At 44.0% G+C, this 23,541-nt stretch overlaps 1 protein-coding gene across 2 annotated transcripts in view; it reads right to left on the minus strand.

Moving 5' to 3' along the window:
- Positions 1 to 2,691: 2,691 nt before the first annotated feature.
- Positions 2,692 to 23,541, minus strand: part of edrf1 (erythroid differentiation regulatory factor 1) — a 38,387-nt gene continuing 17,537 nt past the window's right edge. Inside the window, exons 15-25 of one of the 2 annotated variants that reach the window (XM_084321197.1) lie at positions 23,312 to 23,453; positions 22,198 to 22,389; positions 20,147 to 20,350; positions 18,240 to 18,458; positions 14,570 to 14,796; positions 14,292 to 14,450; positions 13,125 to 13,274; positions 12,421 to 12,574; positions 11,302 to 11,417; positions 9,112 to 9,278; positions 2,692 to 5,070 (exon numbers count right to left, since the gene is read on the minus strand). In XM_084321197.1, coding sequence (XP_084177323.1) covers positions 4,914 to 5,070; positions 9,112 to 9,278; positions 11,302 to 11,417; positions 12,421 to 12,574; positions 13,125 to 13,274; positions 14,292 to 14,450; positions 14,570 to 14,796; positions 18,240 to 18,458; positions 20,147 to 20,350; positions 22,198 to 22,389; positions 23,312 to 23,453 — 1,887 coding nt within the window. In that variant the 3' untranslated portion in view covers positions 2,692 to 4,913. The remainder of the gene's footprint in view (positions 5,071 to 9,111; positions 9,279 to 11,301; positions 11,418 to 12,420; positions 12,575 to 13,124; positions 13,275 to 14,291; positions 14,451 to 14,569; positions 14,797 to 18,239; positions 18,459 to 20,146; positions 20,351 to 22,197; positions 22,390 to 23,311; positions 23,454 to 23,541) is intronic. The other variant, XM_084321198.1, reaches the window with a different exon arrangement.

Here is a 23,541-nt window from a genome sequence, read left to right on the forward strand (position 1 = left end):
GCTCTCACCACCTGGGGTCTGCCAGTCAGGAAGTCCAAGACCCACTGGCAGGCATATGCATCATAATTAGACCCACTATGCTTCTTTGACTTGTGCCTTCAATCAACAAATCTAATCTTGCACCATATGTATTTCAAAATGTTGGCCAATATTCAAATCCTGTATTCATCCTCTCAAATCAGGCCCTAATGGTGAACGGTTTGCATTTATGTTGAATGAAGTAAGAATCCACTGCAGTAAAAATATCCTCACCTCGAGTGGTGGTAGTAAGGTTGACTGACATGAGAATGTCCTGCTTCAGATCCTCATTTTCAATATATTGCACATAAATGATGAGCACAGCCTCGTCTGCGACAGTTGTAGTTTCATCAAGTTGTATGGCAAATGGACCCTTTCTAAGCTTTTCTGACAGCTGCTGCTCGCAATCACTTGACATCTTATCAATTCGGTCTTTCACTACATTGTTCGAGAGTGGTACTGATTTTAGTTTATCCGCCACCTGTGGGCCGCACAGTTTCTAAACCATTTTGATGCAGGCTGGTTTGATGAGCTGCTCGCCAATATTGTGCGGTTTCTTTGCTTTTGCAATTAAAAGCGAACACTCAAAGGAGGCTTCGGTAGCCTTCTGTAAATCACTGCCACCCCTGCTCCACGCTACTCTAACATCAACAGGCTTGTTCGCCTTGAGAGACTGTTCTTTCCTCCGAAAAAAGTCTGGATCCTTCCCAACGGTTTCTGGGTGCTTAGACGCCTGATGTCTCTTCAGCTTGCTGGGCTTCAGGCTCGAGTTTGCCAACTTTTCTCCACAAATCACACACTCAGGTCGTTTTGTCTGGTCCCTCAGTGAAGCAAATGGTGATGTAATTTTCGCGATTGCTGTAGGTCCTAACTTTTTTTGCAGATGAGCTGCCGTCATCTCCTTTTCGTTTGTCACACATTTTCGCCTCTGGCGGCTGACTGCAGACGAGCCGAGAAAGTTAACTAGCGTGCTAGGCTAGCTACAGAAAGTGATAGTCAACTGATTCGCGTTTTAGCGGCTACCCGGTAGCCTACTGTTAACGTTCAAAAATCATGTCTAGATGTTTATTTATTTATCTTTATTTTTTATTGTAGTGGAGAGACTATTCATGCTTCTGATGATAAAAAAAAAAAAAAAAAAAAAAAAACTCAAATCATCTGTGGTTTGGCGGACCCCCTGCGCCCCCTGGCGGACCCCAGGTTGGGAATCACTGCTATAGAGGATGTTAAGGGGAGGTACCACAATTGAACATGAAAATGTAATTCCTTTCATCCTATCTGAATGAACATTGAATTTGGATTAAAAAAAAAACATGTATATTTGGTGTATTTTGATATATTTTGTTATTAACATTACTCATATTAGCTAATATTTCATAAAATGCACACATTTGTATTAAATCAGAGCACATTTTTCTGTTTTAATTGTAGCTTAAATAACAAAATATTTACAGAAAGGGTTTTTCAAAATTGTATTAGTTATTTAAATTTCTTCTAAAATACTCAAATCAATCAATCAATCAATTATATAAAGGAAAAAAAAACTCTGTAAATTACCTTATTATGAATGTTTTGTTTTTGATTGTTTTACATGTTTTATGAAAGTAGTAGCAGAGGAAAACATGATAAATATTATAAAATAAAATGTCCCATCAAGCCCAAATCACCATTTTCTAATACAAGTAGGACACATTACACTACTACTACGACACATTACACTATTACTACGACTAGGAAGGACACATTACACTACTACTACTACGAGTAGGACACATTACACTACTACTATGCATAGGGCTGTTTTCTGGATTTAAATGTATCCAAAACCAAAGAAATTATTATCTCACCAAAACACATAGAAGTCACCCCAACAAGCATCCACGGAGCTGAGGTGGAAATTGTCCAGAACTACAAATACCTAGGAACTGTGTTTGATGACTAAACTTAAATTTAGTGACAACACAGATGTTATAATAAAAAAGGCTCATCAGCGTCTGTACCGTCTTCGCAAACTAAACTCCTTTGGAGTCGACCAGAGAATTCTGACAATGTTTTATTCTTCCTTTATTGAGAGTATTTTAACCTTTTCATTTGTATGCTGGTTCACATCCATCTGTCAAAGAGACAAGAACAAACTGCAAGGTGTTGTCAACCTTAGCTAAAAAAAATCGGCAGAACACAAAGATCCCTAATGCAGTTTTACAATGCCCAAGTGCTCAAGAAAGCACACAAAATAATTGATGACCCCACACATGTCCTTCATGTGTGTTTTGACCTGCTGCCCTCAGGAAAGCGCTTTAGACAGCCTGCCTGCCAAACAAACAGAAGGAAATTTGGGTTTGTACCAGAGGCCATTCGACTGGTGAATGGCCACAGTACAAGGAAAGGTCAGTTTACAAACATGCAACCTTTGATCCCTTGATTTTAATATTTGACGAAAGTGCACTTTTTATACCGACCAAATCTATTTATTTATCTATTGGACTGACAGATCAATGTAGGGATCCCATTCTGGCAGTGTCATGTATGTCTCTTGTCCTGTTCTGTGTTGAATGTATAGGAATGCAGCCGTTTGTGATATCATGCCTTAAATTGCCCCTTGCGGGACTAAACGTTTTTTGAATTTGAATTAGATAAGTGGCATACATTGTAGTGAAACAGAGCAGACTTGAAAATAATTTAAAACCATTTTATTCACAGCAAACATGCTGAAACACTCACATTCAAACATACAGCAATCTTGACAAACTAGGCTTCCAAGGAGATAGATTGCATTGAATGTTGCCTGGCTATTGCACATTGCCGCTTTGAAAAAGCTAAATCAGAAAACAAAATGTAACATAACTCAGTTGTAACTGAAGCACTTCAGTCATTCATCACTCTTCACCTTTCTTCTTCACAGCATCAGTGGTATTATTGAATATCAAAACACCAGATTATTTTAAAGTCTGTGTAAAGTAGGGATGCCCCGCCGATCACGTTTTTTGCCACCGATCACCGATCGTCTTGAGCCATATCGGCCGATACCGATCGTTTGATCATTTTAATTTTTTTTTAATATTTATATAATTTCTTTATTTAATTTTTTATAAAATATATATATTATATAATTAGACTTGTACTTGTATTATCTGTGAGACATCGCCACCACGCAACAAGTTAAAATGCTCGCTATCTGCAAACAGCTCCACTGTCTGTGTGTACTCGAGTAGCCTCCAGCTACGGCCAGGATTCTCCGGCGCTGCAGCTGGACCCTAGTATTGGTAAAAATCACATTCAGCAAGCCCTCAGCTCGAATACGCATCGAATCAATGTTATAAGACATTGATATCAGGAGCTATCTGTAGCTACTGCTAGCCGGCTAGATAACGTTAAGACAACGCCTCAGTGAACTATTTAGTTTAGAGCTAACGTGAGCTACCGAGTCAACGGAGGTAACTTATCATGCACTCGACTATTGCTGGAGCATTTGTTGATATCAGCAGCTATCAGTAGCTAGCCAGCTAGATAACGTTAAGACAATGCCTCATGTAGTCACTGGGTCATTTAGTTTAAACAGTAATGTTAGCTCGGTAGGTAGCCAACGTTAGCTCATGTCGCATGACTAGCAGACTGCGAGGCTCTTGTTTACATAAGTGCGGGAGGGGCTGGGGAGGAGGAGGCGCCGTACGCCGCAGGCTGTGTGTCTGAGAGAGAAGTCAGCAGTGACTGAGATCTCCGCTAAGAATTGGATCATGTTTTTCCGATCGGTTTTGACGATCGGCGAAAATTAAGCATTATCACCGATCACAGATCGCATATTTATACTGATTATCGGCCGATAACGATTGGTGGCCGATCGATCGGGGCATCCCTAGTGTAAAGCAATACTACATGTGTGCTCAGAGTCTCAGAGTCACACCACAGAAAAATGTGTTACCCACCCTGCAAATTTGAATGATTCAAAAAGAAATCACCAAGTATATAAAATTAGGTCACTAAAAAAGAACACATTACTCTCTGCTCTGAAACACTGGGGGCATGTTCGCTGAAGGCACTGAAACCACGCCCCTCTCTCTCCCTTCCTGCCTCTTCTCTCTCAATTTACATAAGCAATTTATCTCAGTGAAACGACGCCAAATATGGCTCCAGTGTGTCATCGAGCCATGATTCCAGGCTCCGCCCCAAAAATCTTAACACAACTGGTGAAAAACAGTTTAACGGCCTAACTCACAACTCAGTACAGTCTTCTCGCATGTTTTCAGCAATTCATTTCTAACATGTATAATGTGTTAATAAGAAATAAATCTGAATTTCCTTTACACAGACTTTCATTTAAATAAATTGTACCATTCACGTGGCTCCATGCTAAATGATTTCTCTTGAATTTGGCCTGTCACAATTTGGATTACAAGCCAACTGCAGGATTTCTTCAGGATTTCTCAACCCTGCCTTACAAAACTGTACAATCCAAAAGATGTGATGCAAGAAGTTAGAAAACATTGCATTCATTGCTCAGAGTAAGGCACAGACGGTGATATAATGCATTAACCTCACCATCTCCATGTGGAGCGTAATAGCGTCATTACACTGCCACACATCTTCATGTCATCTTGTTATCTGATCCCTTGAGATGAAGAACCATGTAGTCCAAGTCTGTTTTGATACTTCCTTTGCCAGCCCATGCATTTCCAGATATAAAGTTAATCAACATCACTTGGGAGTGTGAATGTGATACATCACCTGAAAATACTCAACCTCTAGTTCTTTACCTATGAATGTACACAACACTTGAGTCTTAATGAATCGTTTTGTCCCGAGGACAACACTGTAGGTTAACAGTCATATCAATGACTTAGGGCTTGGAGGGCAGAGAGTTCCACCTCCCGAGGGCCGTAGTGTGGTTTATGTCACTATCACGAGGACGTCCCGGGGCCTCCCGTCTGCGGGGTCAGCTGCTGCAGGAGCTCCATGTAGAGCTCCATGCGGCTGAGGAGCGGAGCGCTCTTCTCAGCACGCAACAGCTTCGAGTACACGTTCTTATAGGTCCTCAGCTGCTCCTCGTCCTTATTGCTGTTAATACAGACACACACACACAGAATCAACAGTCGGTCCGTCGGTTAATTGGTGACTAAATACATTACACAGGAGTTTCACACTTTTAATCAAATGGAACATTGTGAAGGAACATTTAGAAAATAAATAAATGAATAAAGGTAGTCCTAGAGTGACAAGGATGGGACGCAGCCCTGTCGTTCTCACAGAAGAAGTTCAGCACTAGGAGATCATGCTACTTCTGACGGTTTATCTCCCGGTAGTAAAGGGAAGGCCATTTACCAGCTTTACCATGACATTGGACCTCATGCACAAACATTCTCGTAAGTTTCCTCATAAATAACCTTGTACGGAAAACCTAAGACAGTCCGCCCCCCCCCGATTCATCAACGCGGACAGGTTCTCTTAAGTTGCCAAACTGATCACAGCTCCGAACTCCTTGAATGAAGTACTCGTTGAGGCATGACTGTAAATGCAAAACGTAATTTTTTATGAGACAAAGATTGTCGTATTTATCATTATTATAATTATTTAATTCTGAGGATGTCTGTAGAATCGTCATGAATGCAATCACCACGATTTATCCCAAATAAAGCCCTTAACACTTTGGGTGCCACGTTGTTTCCGGGGCCCATCTATTCAGTGCCAGCATTAAACTAATGGAGTCCTTCACCTTGTTTGTAGAGCTATAACTAGGGATGTCCCGATCACGTTTTTTTGCTCCCGATCCGATCCCGATCATGTGATTTTGAGTATCTACTAGAGCTGCCGCGATTACCGCATTACCGCGGTATCGCTGTTACATCACGGCCACTGCAGAGTAGGCCGAATACCGCGTCACCGCTGTTTTTTATAATAATAATAAATTACCTCCTCTCGTTGGGCTTGCGGCTCTGCAGATATACCCTACTCCTCTATCGAGGTTCCAAGCGACCCTATTGGGTACCAGAAAAGTCACGTGAAACATTGCAGACCACTGATTGGTCAGAAGAGAGACGCGTCACACGTTGTAGCGTCATGCAGTGTGTTACCACCAATCGGCAAGCGCGTATTAGGTTTTTACTTCCTGAATGTCAGCTCATCACAACACGGCTAATAACGTTAGCTTTAACTCTCCGCCGGAGTGGACTACCATCGCTCCTCAGGAGTACTAAACGAGACATAATGATTTTACTGTCTGCAACGAATGTTATAATAAAAGCCCTTCGTTCTATACACTTGTCTGATTGAAAACTTTATTAACAGACCACAGAATGGGACAACTCGGCACGCTCTGAGCAAAGAAAGGAACTGAGATATGAATAGAGTATTGCTTGCCTTGCTATGGTCCGGTAAATACGCTGATGTTATTGAACGTATAACAATATAATGTTAATGCCACAAAACGAATGCCTTTATTATAAAGTAGTAACTTTATAGTAATAATAATAAGAAAGGGTCGGGGGGGTTAGGGGTAACCACCCCTGCCCGCGACACCGAGTGAACTGCGCACGACCAGAGGGGAAACTTCGAATCCGTGTTTCACTTTCAATAACTAATGCGTGCTTGCCGAATCCCAAACAATATTCATGCTGCAAAGTCATCCTCTAAAGATATACATTTAGACTAGAGGCAGGCTATATGCTATAAAGAGTAGACTACTACTAAAAAGAAAATGCATTCAAACTTTTTTTTTTAATTTTTGTGTGCGTGCGGTAATAACCGCGGCGGTAGGAAATATTTTGCAAATATGTGCGGTAAGGAAAACATCAATACCGCGGCAGCTCTAGTATCTACCGATACCGATCTTTCCCGATCTGATCAAAATTTCTCTTTTTTAATTTTTTTTTTTTTATCCCAATTTCTCACATTACATTCACCCTGAATGTTGACGTTATCCAGGTGAAAAGTTAACTTCATTCAAGCGAGGCATTGCAATCCTTGACATAAATCATTTGATGTATAATTAAATCAAAGGAAATGCGTTTGGGTCCGAGAGTGTGGCTGGTCTGCCGTTCTGCAGCTGGATACTATTGGTTTGTTTTGGCAAAATTCTTCTGCTCTGTGTGACAATAAATAAATGAATGATATGCAATTTAAAACCAAAACTAAAGCATCAGTATGAGTTTAAGACGTGAACATGGTCATGTTTGTTGAATAAAAAAAAAAAAAAAAATTGCCGATCCATCTTCGGAAAATCACGTGATCGGCCCCGATCGGATCGGGACATCCCTAGCTATAACTATATTCTATATTATAGCTATGGATACAATACTATGGTCATTTGACACTGAGTTTCTTCCGGTCAAGATGCAAAAAAGAAATAATTTTTCCATCCATACGTTCCCGTTTTATACCGTGGTCAATATAAGTATGGTTTTAGAGCGGTCTAGGGTAATTCCTGGGAGGCTGGTAATAGCATGCAACGTGTATTATACTAAATGCATTGGCATTTCGTCCCTACACATGCTACAATTAAAAAATCAAATGCATATGATAGGTATTATGTCCCATCATGAATGCATGAAAAGGTGGGGGGGATGGTCGTTTTTTATGCTCCGATCGCCACCAACGGCATACGTTGTGGAGTAACGTTACAGTAACACTTTCGGATCACAATGAAGGCATGCTCGGATCAACGCAAGATTGATATCATATAGCCCTTACCTTGACTAGGATGTGCCCCTAAAACAATATTCCAATTATCTGATCGCCATTCCAAGTAATTATGTCCATTGTGTCGCCAACATAATCCATCACAAAACATGGATCGGGAGTACTTGATTCTTCTCAATCCGATCGGGACAACCGCTTCACTTGCCCGACAAAGAAAAGTCCACCCGGACCCATATAATCGACGCACAGCCCAAGACACAATGTTTCAAAGGGTGCTCGATACCGCCGCCTGGTAGGATGCGGCCGGTACTGCACCTTTGGAGTCCCAGTATGCATTTTACAGGCAACATAGAGCTCCCTGACATTGAATAGGGTATTAAAATCGACCCTGAAACGTGTTAACACGTGATTGGCACTCAGCGGTCGGGGCTCAGAAACGTGAACACACGTGAATGCTGAAAGGGTTAACACTTTTTGCGCAGGACCCGAGATTTCTTGGGTTATCTCGCCAGCGGTTGAGCGCCAAAACCCAAGATTTCTCGGGTTTATCGTTTTTCTTTTATTTGATTTTTTTAATTCTATGCAGTGTCACGGACCTCGGTGTATCATTGGGACTCATCCTGAGACGCCAAGAGTGCAATACCGGCCGAATCCTGCTAGGTGGCAGTATCGCCTACCCTTTGAAACCTTATTTCACACTGTGTGTTACATCGTATATGGTCCGGGCGGAGAATTTAGACCAAGCCAAGTAAATCGCTTCATCCGAGCACTTTGAAACGCGTTCAGCACACGCCATGCATATTTTGTGCCAGTTCATGTCAGGGACACGATGGACATCAATACTGGAAATCGCAGTCAGACAATTGGAATATTCTTTTTGGGATACCTCCTAGTAAAGGTAAGGACTATATGACATACCCAGGATCACTCTGAAACTATACAATATTCACCACGGTATAACACGCTTACAGGCAACATAGAGCCTGCAACATTATTCTTTTTTACATGTTGAACGAGGGATAGTTACTGTCAAATGAGCCATAGTATAGTCTCCATAGCTATAATATAGAATATAGATATAGCCCTGCAAACACTGCGACGCACAGTTACAATGCCTATATTTAAAATCGTGGCGCATTTTCTACAGGATGAGGATAATAGCCGGCGCTCAAAGTGTTAAGAACACGGCACACACCAGTCTGTCCGACTTACGACTGCTGTTCCACGCTCGTAAATCCTGCTCTTAGCTACGAGCGAATCCCCGAGAAAGAACCGTTAATGCATGCCAAAATCGTCCCAAAAAAGGTCATAAGTGGAGCTCTGATGAAATTTGCTCGTAACTTTTCTCGTAAGTCCGTTGGTGCATGAGGTCCATTGACCCCGCCCATCCTGGTCTGATCATGTTAGAGGTACACAGCTATTGGTGGAAGAAACCCCACGAGGAGCGCGGACGGGTTCCCTCACCTTGGTTTACGCTTCATGGCGGTCATTAGCTTGATCAGCTGTAGCAGCAGGAAAGAGAAGCTGGGTTCAAACACGCCAATCAACTTCATGATTTCCTGGAGGTTCAGTCCTGAGGAGGCAGCACTGTCTGTACCAGCAGCAGAGTCCTCCTCGTCTGCCGTTTCCAGCTACAGGTGGACAGAAAGGACAGGAGAGGTGGGTGAGGGAGGGGTATGGTGGCCGGTCAACAGTGGGGTAGTTAGTGCTGGAGGAGGAGGTGGAATACTGCCGAGAAGAAGGTGGTCTACTGACTGCAGGGATGGGGCAAATTCATTCACTCATTCAATATACAATTTAGTAATTTAGCTGACGCTTTTATCCAAAGCGACATACAGATTGTGAACAACATGTCACCAGGAGGGGTACATCTCTGGCAGCTAAGGGTCAGTGGCATTGTTCGTCAAATAGTATCGAGCTTGAGTGTTACACACTGAGTGCATAGTAGTATAGACATATTAGCAAGGTAGCAGTATATATAATAGTAGCATAGTATTAGGGTAAATAATAGTAAAAAGACAGTAAGTACGTTTTTTTTTTTTTTATATATATATATTATTTCAGATATTGTTTGAAGGTGTGTTTTTAGTTGATTGCAGAAAACTGGCCGGGTTTCAACTGTCCTGACTGTAGTGGGGAGTTCATTCCACCATTGTGGAGTGAGGACTGAGAATAGCCTGCTTTGTTTATGACCCCCCAGGATAGGAGTGGGTCTATCTCATATTCTCCCGTAACTCCAGCATCATTAACACCATGGTAACTCCCTTCCATTTATCTGACCACTTTTTCATATCCTTCTCACTAACTCTTATGCGTAACCCCAAACCATCCACCCAACCCACACAGTCTGTCAGACGCTACCTGCGCTCCCTATCCCCTTCCACACTCTCATCCAACATCCTATCTTGAGACTTGAGACTTTTTCTGCTTTCCCCACAGATACGGAAACCTCCACCCTCCTCTCACCCCTCTCAACCTCCTTCGACAAGCTCTGTCCCACTCAGCGGCCTAGAGGAAGTATAGAAAGTCACGCCTCACTGGTGACATCACCACCTATCACAACACAACCTTTTGCTAGCTTTCTCAAAAAACAATTTGGAGCTTCTTTCAAAGCTCCTTTCTTTCGCCATAAGATCGAGGCCTCGGCTAAGAACCTTTGCAAAGTGCACGTCACCATGTCCTCCCTCCTCACTCCCCCTCCGCCAAAGACTTTGTGATTTTCTTTGAGAAAAAAGGGGAGAACATCCGCAGCTGCTTCTCCCAACCCCCACCCATTCCAAATGCCGAGTAGAGAACCTCATCCTTTACTCTGTCATCTTTCTCTCCCATTACAGACGCAGAGGCCTTGACATTGGTAACGTCAAACCGTCCCACTACATGCCAGCTGGACCAGATACCCTCCCCACTCCTCCAGACCATAGCACCAGACATTCTAACGGCAACCATCAACGCCTCCCTCAACTCGGGGGTGGTTCCCACCTCCCTAAAACAAGCCAGAGTCACACCCCTCATAAAACCAACCATGAACCCCAGTCATAGACAACCCACCCTCATAGTGGTCACAGAGGCTCTTCACTTAGCAAAAGAGACAGGCCTCTCCTCTGACCCGATTCTCCTGGACCTGTCGGCAGCCTTCGACACAGTCAACCATCAGATCCTCCTCGCTGGGAGTGACTGGCTCTGCACTGGCATGGCTGACATCCTACCTCGACGACCGCTCCTACAGAGTATCATGGAGAGGGTCCCGGTCGCCCCCCCGACCCCTTCGGACAGGTGTCCCCCAGGGCTTGGTCCTACTATGCACTCAACACTGCAGCACCCAAGTTTCAGAAGTTTGATGAACATTACTACTCAGTTGTAAGAGTTGTACCCTTCCTGCTGACTTGTCGTACAGAACTTGTAAGTCGCTTTGGATAAAAGCGTCAGCTAAATGACAAAATGTAAATGTTTACATGCCGATGATAGAACATTCATCCTCATTTATCCGTCAATAGGCTGTACATCACACCCTTTTCATACCAACAGTGTTTTTAGGGTAAACAATTTAAAGATTCTTCAGTAGGGTGTCACAAGGTTGAGAGAGGGTGCAGAGGGGCCATTCCCATTGTCCCAACAGATGCACACTATACCCTTTCCACAAAGTAGGGAAGCTACCTCATCCTGCTCCTCCAGGAGTTCTTTACAGATGAGCTGGAAGGCGTGGCGAGTCTCCGTCATGACCTCCAGGGCTCCAGTCAGGGACTTCAGTTTGGCTCCGTTGCTGCTCTGACCTGAAATGACACATAGAACACCTAGAACTCAGAGTCTGACACCTGCCTATGTGAGATTTCACTACAAAAAAGATTTTTCAAGACATAATTTTTTTTTATCATTCTTTCCAAAAGAAAAGAAGCCTAGAAGCGTGGCTAACGCTAATGGCACACATACCAGAGGCTAACTGCCTACGAAAACAGGCACAGAGGCACTGAAAGAGGATTTCACCCATCTAATGGACACACTAGACTAGACAAATATCAAGATGCATCCATCAGTGGACCAATTGCATGCTTTTGCAGAGGACAAGAAGCCTTCAGTCGACTCCTTCAGACATTAAGCACCCCCCACAGCGCAAATGGAATGATACAAAATGAAAAATATATATATATATATTTAAAAATATTATACTTTTTTTGTCGACTAATAGTCGACTAATGGAAAATGTTGGCCAATCCTAGTCGACCATCCAAATCCTTAGTCGGGGACAGCCCTAGTGTGTATTGTAAAGGCCTACCACAATAGCACTTTGTCAATGCTTCAGCATCTCAGTAGAATGCATCCAGTCCACAGAGCAGAGCCGAAACAAGGTAATGTTGTCATTAGCATTTAACGAAAATTATTTAAAAAAAATTATAATTATGGCGAGTAAAGAATGTATGTTAACGTTAATTGTGGCTACATGTAATGGCTGGTTAAGAAAGTAAATCAATATGGTGGGTAGCCACTGGCTAGTTATTATGTTAAGATATCAAAGTTATCTGAATTTTATCTTATTTTCCCTTTTGTATATTTACCATTGCTCTTCACAGCAAAAGTTATTTCTTATACAATTACTCGATTAATCGATGGAATAATGGGTAGAATACAGGCCTAACTCCAGTGAACTGAAAATTACCTAAGCAATAATAGGAAGCCCTGGCCACAGGTGTGGGGAGTTGGGTCACTAACTAGCTAGAAAGAGGGAGCACTTTGTTCATTCTTCTTTCCTTCCTGCATCACGGAAGCTTTACAACTAACCCGCCATGGTGAACTCGGCGAAGGCCACCCTCTCCAGCAGTGTGCGGAGAAGCTCGCAGGGCGCGTCCTTCAGGCTGAGGAAGAGGCAGATGGCCTTGCTGTAGTGCAGCTCCGCCAGGCTACGATGCTGCTTCCTCAGGTGTTCGTCCCCCACCTGCCACATACATACGACCCCAGGATATCAGTCAGTGTATGTAATATTGCTGCTATTGCAATCAATGTCAGTGTTGTTCTTCCACATCACTTTCCTCATCAGTGACGAGAGGAGCACCGTGGTGAAGGTTCAGATTGAATAAACAGAATGTAGGGGAAATCCACATTGTTTGAGCCTCATTTATCAAGCAAAATACACAGAAATCTGTACGGAGAGAGCTTTTTAAATATACACCATCAAACTCATTTCCACTTAAGAATAGATTATAATGTGTCCTTGGAAATAAACCCTGACGAAGGCATGTTGCCAAAACGCATTGGTTTTAACTGTACCAATAAATAACTCCCCCCACCCCCCCGTCGGTCTCCAAGAGTAGCTGCATTTTTCCAGTTCATAAACCTTGGTTTAAAGTTGTGACAGATCTTTTACTCTCATTCTTCCTTGGAAGCGAGTGGTAAATTGTGGCCCAGTATTTTATCAACTCTCAAGCTACTACACATATGGAAATCTAGTATAATGAGGCTCTTTGTGCGTCAGAGTGTTTTCCCACCTGGTTGCGGAAGCAGCTGTGGTACATGGAGGCCAGGCGGTGATGGATGGTGGCAGCTCTGTACTGGTAGAGAGGCTGGCGAGCTGACTCCGTCTGCAGGTCACAGTACTTCAGAGACTTCATCATGGCCTCCGTCACATCCCGCTCAATCTGACGGCACACAGCCAATGGACGGTGTCAATCATCTTCATATGACATAATATCAAGTCCAGGAGTTAGGTGTTTTTTTTTTTTTATACAAGTAGTTGGCTGCTGGGCAGCTTCTATTTACGATGTAGAATGCATAAGACAAATCAAACTTTAACTTTTTTTATGATTCCTTGAAAATGTACATGTATGGATTCATTTATGGTTGACTTATGGATTGTGGTTCTTCATTAAATGTGTTATTTTTGAGTCACAAAAAAGCTTTCCCTTTATATATTTTTCTCTCCAGGTGTCCAATAGCCTAAAGGGATAGTTTGCATTCTTGGACATTAAGTTGTATGAAATACTAGCCAGTAGTGTAGTCGAAGCCAAGCTATTAGATTACTTCCAGAGTCCCGTGGTTGGAGTTTTGGTTCTGAGCGAACAGGGAAGCTTTGGACGAGCAGTGAACGGCAGAAACAAGGTCACGAAACCACAAAGGTTTTAATCCACACCACAACATGCAGGCAAAGGGTTAACCACAAAACCATGGTCCTTCAGAATTGTGAATACACCTGCTTTTTTCAAGGGAAAAAATTGTGCCAAGTAATAGTAGAATCCAAAGTGCTGGAGGACGATGATTTTGTATTAGAAAGAGGTCACCCTTTAGCCTGCATGTTGTGGTGTGGATTCAAACTGTTTGGTTAACACTAGCACAGCCAACAAGGGGTCACATTTTTTTTTATGTCACTCAAACCTACATTTCATTGTGGTAAACCTCATTTTTATATTCAGAGGTAATTATATAGTTTACACTGTTTATTTTTCTCATATAAGCTGTCGGGTCATCTGACCCGTTCCTGGCGGGAATTAGTGGCATTTTCTCCATGGCTGTGCTAGTGTTAAAGACCCAGTTTTTTCTGGTTCGCCTACACTACTAACTAGCAAGTATTCCATACAACTTAAATGTCCAACAATCCCAACTTTCCCTTTAATAGAATGGAACACAGGCTAGAGCTGACAGACAGTGTGCCAAGTTACCTGCTCCTGGGCCTTCCTAGACAGAGGGGCGTAGTCCTGCAGCAGAGTAGCCAGGGTGAAATAGATGGTGGACAGCTCCCAGTTTACACTGTCCCACACCGCTGGGTGGCTCCCTCTGCTGGACAAACACTTCATCGCCCGCTGATAGTAGTCTATGGCCTAGTGGTGAAAGACAACACAGAGGAGGAGAGAAAATAATAGATAAACGGCAAATACAAGGAGAAAAAGCCTATCATAGGTCAGATGCAACAATGCAATAGACGGTAAGTCAGGATTACCTTGTTATAATAGAGGGATTCTTCAGGGGAGAACTCTCCTCTGCGCTGGTCTGCAGACACGGCACAGTGGGCCTGGGCGCAGATCCTCATCAGGCGGCCCGTGTTACACAGCAGCAGGGCCGTGTTGGTGCTGTCAGCGATGGCCTCAAAGTCCTTCATGCCTTTCTCAAAGCAGGCGAAGCTCTTCTTCCACATCTCCTGCTCGGCCACAGACACGCACTTCTTCACTAGAAGGGGGAGGAGTTAAGAAAGGATACCGGCCCTCTTTATGAAGCCATTGGAAAGATCACAGAAAAGCCCATTGGGAGAGTGGCGTGGCTGGGTAGTGGAGAGGTCTAAGCACTCCAAGCCTCGTCTCTGCGAACACAGTTGTAGTGTTTGCGGGTGGGAAGCCGATGGGGGTTTTGAGTCCTGGTCGTTTTAATAGCGACTCCTACTGGTTGCTACTGGTGCCTGTTCAGCACGGAGGTGATCTGAGGGAGATGGCGTGAACCTCCGCACGCGTCACGCTCTCCCAGTGAAACTCCCGGCCGTCGGGTGAAAAGAAGCGGCAGCGTCATCGTAAACAAAATGCACGGATTGATTATGCGTTTAGAGGAATTAACTATTGATTAAGCCATCATATTACTACATTTAATTTCCAATTATCTATGACGATTCACGATTCAAATAATTAAAAAAAACAAAGGTCATATATAGACTGAAGTGGCCAGTTTTAATAAATAATACTGGCTTATGTCAGTCTGTGTCTGTAACGTGCAGAGAACTGCTGCAGATACAGCATTACACACATTCAGACCACACCTGGGAATGATCCCATGTTTTAGGTTCATTATAAGATCAGAATGGAATGTACACTCCCTTCATAAATGCATTTAGGTAAAATAATTAAATCATGCGTAATAAACCTCCATTAACCCTCCTTTTCTAAGTCGCTCATCCATTGCAAAAATGCCAACTTACTTATTTAAAAACAGCAACACAGAACTTGGGGGGGGGGGGGGGGGGGGGGATAAATAAAACACAAAAAAGTGTGCCTGCAGGATTTAAAGGGGAACTATCTTATAAATGGCCTTTTTGAGTGTTTAGCATTGTTTCCTAGCTATGTGAACTTATATTAATATGATCTATGTCTCAAAATTCTCATATTGGCGCATTCTTCCAATTCTCCTCTCACAATATTCACCCTCACTGAACTGAGTCGTTTGAAAATGTGCCTATATGTGATGTCATATAGTCACTGCTGCATGTTAATGTTCAGCAGACGGCGCAGGCCACACAGTGGTTTAGGTGGCACCTGCAGCTGCGGCTGCAAAACAGCTCGAGATCTTGAGGTAGAAAAATGCTGTTTTTGAGGACTTGATTAGAAATACAAAACAATGAATAAAAAAAAATATATATATTACAGAGGTGTTCCATAGACTCACAGGAATTGTGTAAAAGTGCCCAAATAGTGAAAGAAATAGTAAAATAGTTCCCCTTTAATGACTGAATGAGAATTGATATGGCGTTTTTCTAGAACTAGGACACAAAGCTCTTTTTCAGTTGGTACATACAGCCACGGCTGCCATGAACTGGCACCTGGTGCTAGCACATACAGCCTGGCAGAAAGGCTCAGGAGACAAGGCTTGATGTCAGCCAATTAGGGAGAGGGACGATTAGGTGGCTTTGATGTCTGAGACATGATTGGGAATTTGGCCAAGAACATCGAGGAACTACCCGCCCTTTATAATAGACACCCTGGGCTCTTTAGCAACAGCAATGTCATGACCAGTGTTTCCATTGGCCAATATTTACTGGCCAATGGCAGACCATCGTGGCAGGTTAAAATATATATTATATTGACTGTGGCGAGTGAATATGCGTTAAGTGTGTGGCAGCCATGGCTTACGGAATGCATAGTAGATTTTGCCCCAATCAATGAAGACTACGACTAGCTCTGGGATCCGTTCAGCTCTCTCAACACAGCATCAGCTGCTAGTTACAGTTACCCCCGGATTCATCAACGCATGGAGAAGTTGCCAAAATGATGGCAGCTGCGAACTTCTTGAATGAAGTACGTCACTCCTTCATAAACTGGAATCGCATTCTCGTACACCTGAATTTGCATACAGACACGCCCCGCCAGCTCGCCCCATAAGGCGAGGTCAGTGTGCAAATCGATAGTGAGAGGCTCAACATTGCCTCTGCTATGCTGACCCCCGTATTAAACAGGTTGTGAGGAAGCGATTTGCAACTCATCACAATTCGATTAGATTAAAATGTATCGTCATTGCAGTGGTGTCAGGAGAACTGCCTCTCCCTGAACGTCAGCAAAACAAAAGAGATGATTGTGGACTTCAGGAGGTCGGGGGTCAGGGACTACAGCCCCCTCAGCATCGACGGGGCACCGGTTGAGAGAGTGAACAGTTTCAAGTACCTCGGAGTCCACATATCCGAGGACTTGACATGGACCACACACATTGACAGTGTTGTGAAGAAGGCACGGCAACGCCTCTACTTCCTCAGGCGCCTAAGGAAGTTCCAAGTCAGTCAGAAGATCCTTAAGAACTTCTACTCATGCACAATAGAGAGCATCCTGACTGGCAATATCACCTCCTGGTTTGGGAATAGCACCGCACAAGACCGTAGCAGACTACAGAGAGTGGCCCGTTCAGCCGAACGCACAATTGGAGGGGGGCTTCCCACTCTCCAGGACATTTACAACAAGTGGTGCATGGGTAAGGCTAAGAGAATTATCAAAGACTCCAGCCACCCAAACAACTGCCTCTTTGAACTGCTGCGGTCAGGCAAGCGATACCGGAGTCTCATGGCAAGCACAGAGAGACTCAGAAGAAGCTTCTATCCCCAGGCCATCAGGATGCTCAACGAACAATAACACTATGTAACAACCATCAAATGCACTCACAGCACACACACTCACTTTAAACAAACAACTCACTGCAGCACCCACTTTAGAACACCTAAACACACTTTATATTTATTGGTAAAGAATTTGCACTACAACCCATACCTCATTACTGTAAATTGTACCTCATCCCATTTCTGCTTTGTACTGTATAGTATATTGTATTGTAACTCAGTTACTTCTACTCTGCATTGTACATTTTATATATGTATATACTGAACACTTTTGTCTACGTACTTGACTTCTATTTTATACTGCTATACTTATTTTATACTTGTCTATTTTTGTCTAGCACAGTCCCTGGGGCGTAACAGAAAGAAGCATTTTGTATAAAAGTATTCTGTACTTCTGTATGACAACTAATAAAGAAAATTGAAACTTGAACTTGTCATCATACAGCACAAGTACAATACAACGAAAATAAGTTTGGGATCTAACCAGAGTACAAATGTAACAGTAAAGTGCAATAGTAACATACAATGCACAGGTGATTAAACTGGGTATAATATATAAATACTACGGAGTAATTGTAAGTAAGTAAGAGTAAGTGTTTTATTTGGGCCAGGGTGGAAAGTAAGCAAGTAACAACACCATCACTAGAGACCCCTGAGACAGCTAATATTGGGTTACCAAGGTTGTGCAATGGTAAAAGCCATAAATGTTGTTCCAAAGTGCTATATCCTTTCAAAATGTGCTGTATTCTGTATCAAATATGTTGGGCCAATCCCTGACTTTTCTCCATGGTGCGTCCATCAAACCCACCTTCCTTCTCGGTCTGCATGGCCGCGGCCTGGTTCATGTAGAAGACCCCGATCTCGTTGCGGATGTTGCCCAGCCTCTTGAGCACCTGCGCCAGCTGCTCCGGTCCGTGCTCCTTCACAGCACCAGAGGTCACCAGGTCGTGAGCCGCCTCATAGCACTTACTGCTAACAAACAGCTGGTACTCTGGGTCCGTGGCCAGCTCTGTGGCCATGTTAAAGGCTAACAGGGAGAGAGAGAGAGAGAGAGAGAGGATTACGAGATGAGACAAAGCCTTTTTAAGTGTTTGTCAGTGGGCTCATAGATCTCAAATTATTTCATGGAATGTCCTTCACCACATTGCTTCATCATACGTCAACATGCCTTGGCGGTATCATCTGTAATGCAGTCAAACAGCGACCTTGGTATTGAGCTTCGTTTCCTTTTTTTGTTTGAGGTCAGTAGGGCTGTACCGAATAGTTCGAAGCTTCATTCATAACATTGACATTAAAATTCTATCCCCCTTTTTTTTTATGCATCCATTTATTTTGTTTAAACCAAATGGGGTTTTTCTTCACAGTTGCAGATAAAGATTAGGCTACACTAATATTATAGTATTATACTATTATAGAATATGACTAGTCATAAAAATTTAAATAAAACATTTATCATAAATGATGTAGCCTGTCTGCATCCGCTTGGTGCTCGGCGCTCCATCAAGACGTCACCATCACTTTCGTACCAACCGTGCCTTTATTGGATAATTTATGTTGATGAAACTGAAGAGTTATTCATTAAAGAAAGTTGATTTAATAAAAGAAATAATGAATTTGATCAGATTAATTACTTTATTCAAATTGAGGATTTTGTTTGAGGATATATAAAAAATAAAAAAAGGTTATGATTACGTCATAAAATATGACGACAGACATTCAAAGCTTCATTCGAAAACTTCAATAGAAGCTTCGAATGTAAAGAAAATTTAAAATGACATTCGGTACAGCCCTAGAGTTCAGTAACTTGTACAATTTGTAAATTTCTCCAGACCCCTCTTGGTAGAGCCTGAGGTGTGGCCAGCAGTAGCAACCCCTCCCCTAAATAGCCACTGAAATCAAATTCATAAACAAAAACAAAAAATGTAAACTAAGCACAGTAATAATAATAATATATTTGATTTGTAGGACGCTTTATAGTTGAGGAGCAAATCTCAAAGCGCTACATTGTAAAAGAACATAAAAGCTAGCAAGAGAGTAAAAAAAGATAATGTAAAATAAGCAAGACTAAAACTAGTAAAGAGTAAAAGGAACACTAGAACTAGTAACCGTAGTAGTAACAGATTGATTGATTGATTGAAAACTTTATTAACAGATTGCAGAATGGGTACAATACAGTACAGCTCAATACACACAATTGTTAAGGGGATGCAGACCAGAGAAAGACTTTCGTCTTGTTTCCACCAGGGTCCCCCATTTTCAATTCATCAGTACCATGTTGTCATCTTTTGCCTAGAGGTTGCCGTTTGCAACACGACAGAAACTAGCCAAATCAGTCCAAAACTTGCCAAATATGGGCAACAATCTACGAGAGAGTGCCGTCAAGCAGAATCTGAGCAGATCAAGACCTCAGTTCTACATCACATGCAAGAGGGTCAGCTGCTAAATGTAGTGAAATGTGCATGCGTCTTGCATGCTGTGTGTGTGAGTGACTGAGTGAGTGAAAAGGTATTGTTTAGTGTCTGCCATCACTAGCAGTCACATATATCCTTGAAGTCTGCGTTATTGTGCACCTAAATGTTCACCGACATTAAAGCACTAAGCTGATCAATTGAGCACACGCATCTCTGAACACCGGACTGCATCTACAACGTCTATGTCCCTCGCCTGTTTGTAACATATACGTCGATACATTAATCATTCAAGCTGCATGCTGACCCTGGCAGCTGCTCTCCCGGTGCAGGCTGTGCAGGATCTCCTGGTCCTCTTTGGTCTGGTAGCTGTACTCCTCCAGGTAGGCTGCTCTGTTGTTGTTGTTCTGAGCCAGCATCAGCTGGATGTCCCCGCACAGAGAGAGACACTGGCTGTGGAACAACAGCACCCGCTGCTGCAGCGCACTGCAGCTCACTGTACAGTAGGCGTCTGACCGGAGCGAGGGAGGGAGAGACAAGAGAGAAGACAGTAAGGCATCTGACCGGAGCGAGGGAGGGAGAGACAAGAGAGAGAAGACAGTAGGCATCTGACCGGAGTGAGGGAGGGAGAGACAAGAGAGAGAAGACAGTAGGCATCTGACCGGAGCGAGGGAGGGAGAGACAAGAGAGAGAAGACAGTAGGCATCTGACTGGAGAGAGAAGACTGTAGGCGTCTGACCGGAGCGAGGGAGGGAGAGACAGAGACAGAGAGAGAAGACGGTAGACATCTGACCGGAGCAAGGGAGGGAGAGACAGAGAGAGAAGACAGTAGACATCTGACCGGAGCGAGGGAGGGAGAGACAGAGAGAGAAGACAGTAGACATCTGACCGGAGCAAGGGAGGGAGAGACAGAGAGAGAAGACAGTAGACATCTGACCGGAGCAAGGGAGGGAGAGACAAGAGAGAGAAGGGGGGGGAACGACAAGAGTCACTTGAAAGACAAGAGCTTGAACCAATTCCAACAAGTAAATTAGGGATGTGCCAATACCCGATACTGGTATTGGATATGGTTGCATTGCCGGGCTAAAATATTGTATTGGGAGATTTTCCCCAGTACAAAAATACCAGGAGTCATGTGGAACAAGTCAGAAATCAAAATGTTAGAAGTTACCAATGGAAAATGTTTTTGTCCAATGTCCCAAACAAATGGCAATAAGAATGCTGCTAGGTTGCCGATTTGGAAATTACACTTCCCATGTGTGTGTTATATGGTTACATAACTTACATGGACTGCATTTATATAGTGTTTTTATCCAAAGCGCTTTATGCAGTTTATGTATATGCCGATCGAGGCATCCCTACTGCAGAGCCACATACACACACACACACACTGACCGTGGCACTGCAGAGCCACACACACACACACTGACCGTGGCACTGCAGAGCCACACACTGACCGTGGCACTGCAGAGCCACACACACACACACTGACCATGGCACTGCAGAGCCACACACACTGACCGTGGCACTGCAGAGCCACACACACACTGACCGTGGCACTGCAGAGCCACACACACACACACACTGACCGTGGCACTGCAGAGCCACACACACACACACACACTGACCGTGGCACTGCAGAGCCACACACGTCACTGACCGTGGCACTGCAGAGCCACACACACTGACCGTGGCACTGTAGAGCCACACACACTGACCGTGGCACTGCAGAGCCAGACACACACTGACCGTGGCACTGTAGAGCCACACACACACACACTGACCGTGGCACTGCAGAGCCACACACACACACTGACCGTGGCACTGCAGAGCCACACACACACACTGACCGTGGCACTGCAGAGCCACACACACACACACTGACCGTGGCACTGCAGAGCCACACACACACACACACACACTGACCGTGGCACTGCAGAGCCACACACGTCACTGACCATGGCACTGCAGAGCCACACACACACACACTGACCATGGCACTGCAGAGCCACACACACACACACTGACCGTGGCACTGCAGAGCCACACACGTCACTGACCATGGCACTGCAGAGCCACACACACACACTGACCATGGCACTGCAGAGCCACACACAGAGCCACACACATTGACCGTGGCACTGCAGAGCCACACACAGAGCCACACACATTGACCGTGGCACTGCAGAGCCACACACAGAGCCACACACACTGACCGTGGCACTGCAGAGCCACACACAGAGCCACACACATTGACCGTGGCACTGCAGAACCACACACACTGACCGTGGCACTAGAGAGCCACACACACACTGACCGTGGCACTGCAGAGCCACACACACACACACACACACTGACCGTGGCACTGCAAGGCCAGCTTGATGTACCGCAGGGCTCGTCCGTACTTCAGCAGGTTGGTGGCTGCCTCAGACAGGACGTAGTAGGCCTTGGACGCTTTGAGGAAGAGCTGGAGCTTCATGCGATGCTGCCAGGAGCCGGGGATCATCCCTGAACGCGTCGGGTGCTTCTGGTCCTCCTGAAAGGGGCCCACTGGGAGTAGAGAGAGAGAAGGGGGAAGAAGGATACTGTTGAAAAAGGTACATTTTCATAAAGTCCGTTTTCTAATGAGCACATGAAAGCAGCTGGGATATGTAATTATCCATGTCTTGCGAAGTTGATTACCCTATTCAATTGAGATGACTGTAGTGCCGATTAGAAGAGTTTTTTTTCCTAGAAAGAAGTCTGAAAAAGGGGCGTTTTGGGAGTCTAGATTTTTTAAACGTCATTATACATACAACAGATCGCGCCAAATTGGTGTTCCCAAAGCGAGTCAGCGTCTTTCTCGCTGTATCTCCCTCTCCCTCTCTCTCACACACACACAGCCAGGTGCAAAAAAATTTAAACGTGCGTGCACATACATACCGATCATTTTGGATACCCGATAGTATGCGTACTAAACGGAGAGTGAGAGCGCGGAGGAATCTATGGATGTGGAGTATGAGCTCCGTCCATCTCGCTGCATTCCCTCACTCTAAGATTTAGGCAATAGGTTATTCTGCCTTAACCCTTTCACTACCACACTACCGAAGGTTAACCCTTTACCATCACACTACAGACGGTTAACAGTGTCGCAGTGAAAGGGTTAACCATTTGGTAAGGGTTAACCATTTGGTAGTGCGGTAGTGAAAGGGTTAACAGCGCGAAGCACATCAAACTGTCGAGCAGCCAAGAAATATGATGTTACAGATATGATGTTAGAAGATGGCAAGCCCAAAAAGACTGCCTTAAAAATGAGAACGGCAAAGTGGCAGCGTACCAGGAGATTGACAGAAATTATTTTCATTATAAAAACAAGATTTGGTCTTCAAAAAGGTATTTTTCCCCAAAAGTCTTGAAAAAGAGTCTTATATTCTAACCAATACGGTATATGTATTTTATAGTTTTTTATCAAGATGACAGTGGAGATGCTGACCTCTGTCCAGGAGGAGAGCAATGCCCTTCTCTACGGCACCGGCCTCGCTCCTGTCTTCATACTTCAGAGGGATGGGTGTGTTGGGGTCTGCTGCAGGGAGGTCACTCTCCTTCTTGATGCTGCCGTCCACCGCTTTCAAACCCTGTCATACAGGCCACATACAGCCATTCATCCACAACTCTTAATCAGTGGTGGAGGGAGTACAGTTTCTTAAGTAAAAGTAGAAATAC

This window comes from Notolepis coatsorum, assembly GCF_963971535.1.
Source record: "Notolepis coatsorum genome assembly, chromosome: 9".
NCBI classification, from domain to species: domain Eukaryota; kingdom Metazoa; phylum Chordata; class Actinopteri; order Aulopiformes; family Paralepididae; genus Notolepis; species Notolepis coatsorum.